Raw genomic sequence first — 6,395 nt, 5'->3', positions numbered from 1 at the left:
TTATTTTAATATATGTTGCTTACTGCAAGTTATGGATGATTCTTTTATGCCTTCATTGCTTTCAGGGCTTACCTTCAGGTATTTTCGTGCCCAACATCACAAAATGCGTCTGAATATACATTGCTGGATAGCAAATAGAGACTCAGACATTGCTTAGAAAATATTTTTCATTTTTAACCTCGTATATAGTACGCACTAGGGAATTTGACCTTTAAATTTTTGGAAAAAAATGCGGTTATACTCGAGGATTTACAGTACATATATCTAGATGTGCATAGATATATGTATATACATATATCTATCTATATATTTATATATGTATATATATATATATACGTATATATATATATATATATACGTATATATATATATATATACGTATATAATATATATACGTATATTATATATATATATATATACGTATATATATATATATATATATATATATACGTATATATTATATATATCTATCTATATACGTATATATATATCTATCTATATACGTATATATATATATCTATCTATATACGTATATATATATCTATCTATATACGTATATACATATATATATATATCTATCTATCTATATACGTATATATATATCTATCTATATACGTATATATATATATCTATCTATATATATATATGTATATATCTATCTATCTACATATATATATATATGTGTGTGTGTATATACATATATATATATGTGTGTATATACATATATATATATATATCTGTATACATATCTATATATATCTCTCTCTATACATATATATATATATGTATAAACATATATAAATATCTAATATGTATATACATATATATATATCTATATATATCTCTCTCTATACATATATATATATGTATATACATATATATATATATCTATATATATCTCTATCTATACATATCTATCATCATTATCAGGAGAGGAGCGGCCTATTTCGTCCACTCTGAGTGCGAGAGTAGATCGAGGCCATCAACGTCCCCAGGGCCTCCAGTCATTCGCTTTTCCGGATGGAATTGCATGTCGTTCTCCCGATGACACCAGCTACCCTGAGGGAAACATTGGAGGGAATCAGCTATTAGATGGCTTGATTGGTCTTTCATCCCTACACCCGGTTCCGATAATCGATTTGCACGTCAGAGGCGCTTTGGACTTCCACCAGTGTTTCCACTGGCTTCATCCCAACCGGGCACGGATCTTCACCTTTCGGGTCCCCTGCTGCCTGGTACACCTGAGTATGGGCGTAAACGCGATGACATGTGCAAATGGGGTCGCAAACGTGCGGACCTGCCTCGGAAGCAATGCTTCGAGGTGCCCTGCGCGAGCCTAGATGTCGGTGCTTGGAGGCTCCAGTGACAGCAACGTGAGCAACAACGTGCCATGTTCTCGCCTTCCTTGTGCTGTTGGAGTTTGTGAAGTAAAAGGCTCCAACGACTCGCATATATATATATATATATTGTATTGGCATCCTTTCTGTCTCGGGAGACAATGGAGTTGCGCATTTTTTTTTTTTTTTCCTAGGTCTAGTCCGGCTGTTATATTTTATTTCCTGATACATTTCCTGGTGTGGCTATATATATATATATATATATATATATATATACACACACATGTATATATATGTATATATATATGTGATATATATATATATAATATATATATATATATATATGTGTGTGTGTGTGTGTGTGTGTGTGTGTGTATATATATGTGAATGTATGTATCTATAAATATATATATGTGTGTAAATATATGCATCTATCTATATATATGTATATATGGTGATATATATATATATATGTATGTATATAAATACATATATATATGTATGTATATATGGCGCTATATATATATCATTATCATCATGATCATCGTTTAACATCCATTTTCCATGCTAGCATCGGTTGGATGGTTTGACCGGGTCTGGAAAGCCAGGAGGCTGTACCAGGCTCCAGTCTGGATGCCCTTCCGAATGCCAACCACTCCATGATTGTAGTGGGTGCTTTTTATGTGCCACCGGTAGAGGTGCCAGGGGTGGCTGGCAATGGCCATGATCAGTAGGTGCCCTATTATGTGCCACCAGCATAGAATATATATATATATATATACATAATTCCACATATATATATATATATATATAAAATATAAAACTTATTACGACTAGTAATAACTAGTGCATTTTGTATCAAAAGCCAATGTGAGAGTTTCTTGAATGGTAACTACTACAGTTTAGTTAATTGTAACATAACATCCATGTTTAAGTCGGGATAAATATGAACTCTGCGTATATAGCCACACACGCAGTCACACACAGATATATGTATGTATATATATATATATATATATATATGTTTATATGAAAAATGTTGATGGGCACAATTTATAACATAAGTTCCCCATCTTTCACTACTATGGTTGTTTGCAACCTTTGCATTGAATATCGCAAGTGCAATTGAATACTGGAGATAGCTGATGATAGTCTGCAGTATATCTTTAAATTAATCACAAGCAGTTATACAACTTATTGCAGACACAAGTTATGTTATATAACCATTTATCTATCTTATATATATATATATATATATAATATTAAGGGTTAACTAAACAAAGAAGCTGTTCTAAATAGTTGCTTCATCAAAAGAGATGAAACTGAAGTCATACTAATATTTATAGCATTCTGTTATGGTATAGAGAAGAAGATAATGCGTAACTTTTACATCTGATTTATATCAGTATTAATGTCAAATTTCTGGTAATAGATTTGTTTCAAACTGAAGACAGAATAATAAATAGAATGAAATTAAAAGAAAAAAACAAAACAATGTAATTAAGTATTTGAAATTTAGCCTTCATAACATTTTCAAACAAATTAAAGCTTGCATGATTAAAAATATTTAAAAGCTAATTATTAAAAAAATTCAGATTTGAATAACAATGGATAGTGGAACTGACAAGTTCTTCCTTGATAGTAGAAGACAACAATGCCTTAAGACATTCATTACTGGTCACAGTGGAAATAAAAAAATGGAATTTTTTTTTAGAAACTATCTCTGACAGTTGAAATATAAACCAATATTAAAATAAAAAATAGAAATAAAAAAACAGAGTTTAACAGAATTAAGATTTAAAAATAATCAGGTTCTATTTTATCATTAAAATAATAATTGCAAAAATATTTTAGTCAACAGAAAAATAACTCCTAACTGGATTTCAATAAATATTACCCACTTCCAGTTAATAAACTAAGTTTTATATTGGAGTTTGAAAGGCATAAACTTGGCTGAGCACCTTGTCATTGAACAATTACATTAAATTCTGATAGTAAACATTTATTTTTCTTCCAGACAAATAAAAATCAATGTAGCAAATTTAAAATCTAATTCTTAGTGGTGCAGTTTTTTTTTTTTAATAGTTTATCTTAAGTGCTGAAAGCTATAACATTCAAAATAAAAAAAAAATATTAAGCTAAATAATTCTATTAGAATTTTTTAAAAGTCATAAAAAACTACAAGCTTTCAAGCCTTGTAAAATATTAAATTCATCGAGCAAGAGAAAAATAGCAAAATAATTTGAAAGAAAAAACACATCCCTTAAAAGCGAAGAACAAGTAAAATAAATTGAAAACACAAATACTCTACCTTAAAAACTGTTAAGAATTTAAAAACACCCACCTATTATATACTGAATCCAATAGAAAAATAAATGAAAATATCATTTTCCTAATTTATATGAGAGACAAAAAAAAAAGATTTCTTTCTTGTCCTTCAGTATATGAAATAAGTTGAAAGCTTTATATTAGGTTTAAAAACTAGAAATACATTGCTCAGACACCTGATGTAGGGATAGCTTTCTATGGAGACTGAGATGTAAAATTCTAGTGCAGGAGATTGATATAAAAAAAGAAAGAAAATGAGGTTAACTTACATGCACTTGCTCCATTCTCAATTTCTAGCATCCAAGTTCCTTTGGCAAACTCTCCCCAATTATGTGTTGTCATGAAAGCCCAATTGCTAAATCCATCTTGTGAAGTATCTCTGGTTCTTCGAGCAAGCAAGGTTGATCTTGTCCCCATTGGTGAAGTTAAGAAAATTTGTATTTCTCCTCGACGGTCTGATGTTAATGTAACACGTGCCTGCACATGTTCTAAATATTTTACATGGTTATTTCTTCCTTCACAGCCAGTAGAATAAAGAGCAGCAGTCACTCTGCTATTTGGAGGGACAACTCTGAAAATTAAACAAATGAAAAATTGCAAGACTAGACATACCAATTATCCTTTTGTAAGACAGTAAAATATATACACAAAGCCTTGCTGTTGTCTAATACACAGTAAAAACAATAAAATTCTAGGAAATAAACCATGCTATAAGTCAGAAAATGGTGACAGAAGTAGTGAAAACAGTGGAATAAATATTATACTATGCAAAAGAAAAGTTTAATATACAGACATATGTATTGTATTTGTATGGTCATGGCCACATAGATGCATTGGGATGAGGATAGCTGTATAAATGCTGATTACTTAAAATGGATGGGACTTGTGGAAGAGGGAGACCAAGAAAGACATGGGATGAAGTGATAAATGCTGATCTCAGGAACTTGAATCTCATGGAGAAGATGATAAAGGATCAGGCTGACTGGGAATCTGTAATGCTCAAGGAGACCTGCTCATCATGGCAAAACCAAGGTTCTGGAAGCATAATGTGCATACACTCAATGGACCCCTTGCCTAATTTCCCCATCAAATCTTCCATCCATCCCCTCATTATCCATCACTGATCTATCCTTCTGTAACCTGCCTGATTACAGTAGTCTCCTGCTGTATATCAATAAGGTAAGAAGTACATATTTTATCATGTTTACTATGATACCAGTTGTCTTTCTTCTCAAAATAACTTCACTAGACAGCCATCTTTCATTCTTATATTGTTCCTCCCCACTCACACTTTAAATTGAACACCTCACCCATCTATGTTACAGATTATCTCTCCTCTCTCTCTCTTTACTCCACTTCCTATTGACTTGCCCATATCACCAAACATCTCTCACTCTTCCAATGCACTATGTCTTTCTCTCCACCCACACATCTCTTTCTTGTTATCTTGCATATACATATATGTATACATGCACATGTGACTGTTTGTCTGTTTACAACATCAGTTGCTTGGTTGAAAATGCAGCATGCATTGTTGTTAGCTTTCTCTATCAACAAGTCAGATCACTTCCCATCTTTGAATCCGTGTAGAATAAGTGATCCCTTACTTGAAAAACAGTTAAAGGACATCCAGCTGTAAAATAATGCCTCAAATAACATACTTGTTCAACCCAGCATGCATGGGATATTTGCAAAGTGTTTATGATTACAAACACTTGTTACATGGCCTCCACCTTCAGCACTTGTTACATGGTCTCGGCCTTCAGCATTTGTTACATGGTCTCCGCCTTCAATACTCGTTACATTACCACCCCCTTCAACACTTGTTACATTACCACCCCCTTCAACACTTGTTACATTACCACCCCCTTCAACACTTGTTACATTAACACTCCTTTCAACACTTGTTACATTATCTCCCCCTTCAGCAGTTTCCTGTAGGTGTAAACACAAATCCATACATATATATACATATGCACAATTTTACGACCATGCACACTTCTCAGATCAGTCTCATATATGCTATTAAACATAAACATATATGCTACATATAGCCACATGTTAGAGAGTTTACACTGGATACATATATGAGTTTGGTAAAGGTGAAATTAAAATGCATAGAATTAAACGAGAGCCAGTTCGGGGTGTGGTGTTGGAGATAAAGAGACAGTAGCTACAAAATGGGCAGAACATTTGAAGGTGGCTGGGAGTGTATTACAGTGTGAGGAAGAAGCTTCAAGCAAAGAGGTCATATTTTTGTCTCGTTTAAAAAAGAAGAAAGAAAAGGAACAGCAAAAAAGCAATGAAAGTTGTGGAAAATATTCCACTAAGGAAGCTTTGTCAATGGTCTAAACTTGCTGAGGTGTAGAGTTGACTAAAGATGTAGGGTAACCCTGTGGGAGGAAGAAACAGTGCCTTTCATCAGATTTGGAGAGAAAATCCAAGTCTTTACAGCACTGGCACTAGAGTCAAAAACTTTGCGAGAATGGGATGGCAGTTCAAGAGTGAACAAGGGAGAAGAAGAAAAGGTCAAAATAGGAATGTGAGTCTTATAATGACTGAATAAGTTCAAAAATATTTCTTTTTTAAAGTGAATGCAGAAAAATTGATAATGTCTGAATGACAGCATTAGAATAACAATTTATGTTTGAAGAAAATTATGGAAAACAGTTAACAGAGGAAAGGAGATATATATATATATATATATATATATATATATATATATTTATA

At 32.3% G+C, this 6,395-nt stretch overlaps 1 protein-coding gene across 4 annotated transcripts in view; it reads right to left on the bottom strand.

The window, feature by feature from the left end:
* LOC115210771 (furin) overlaps window positions 1-6,395 on the bottom strand; it is a 219,710-nt gene that overhangs the window by 104,857 nt on the left and 108,458 nt on the right. For all 4 annotated transcript variants that reach the window (XR_004998783.1, XM_029779490.2, XM_029779491.2 and 1 more), the window contains exon 12: window positions 3,935-4,236. Coding sequence is in view for 3 of the 4 variants with exons in the window: in XM_029779490.2 (XP_029635350.1) it covers window positions 3,935-4,236 (302 nt within the window). In the remaining variant the exon portion in view is untranslated. The remainder of the gene's footprint in view (window positions 1-3,934; window positions 4,237-6,395) is intronic.

This window comes from Octopus sinensis, linkage group LG4, assembly GCF_006345805.1.
Source record: "Octopus sinensis linkage group LG4, ASM634580v1, whole genome shotgun sequence".
Taxonomy (NCBI): domain Eukaryota; kingdom Metazoa; phylum Mollusca; class Cephalopoda; order Octopoda; family Octopodidae; genus Octopus; species Octopus sinensis.
Note: the sequence above shows the minus strand (reverse complement) of the source record. Positions and strands in the feature narration are given on the sequence as shown.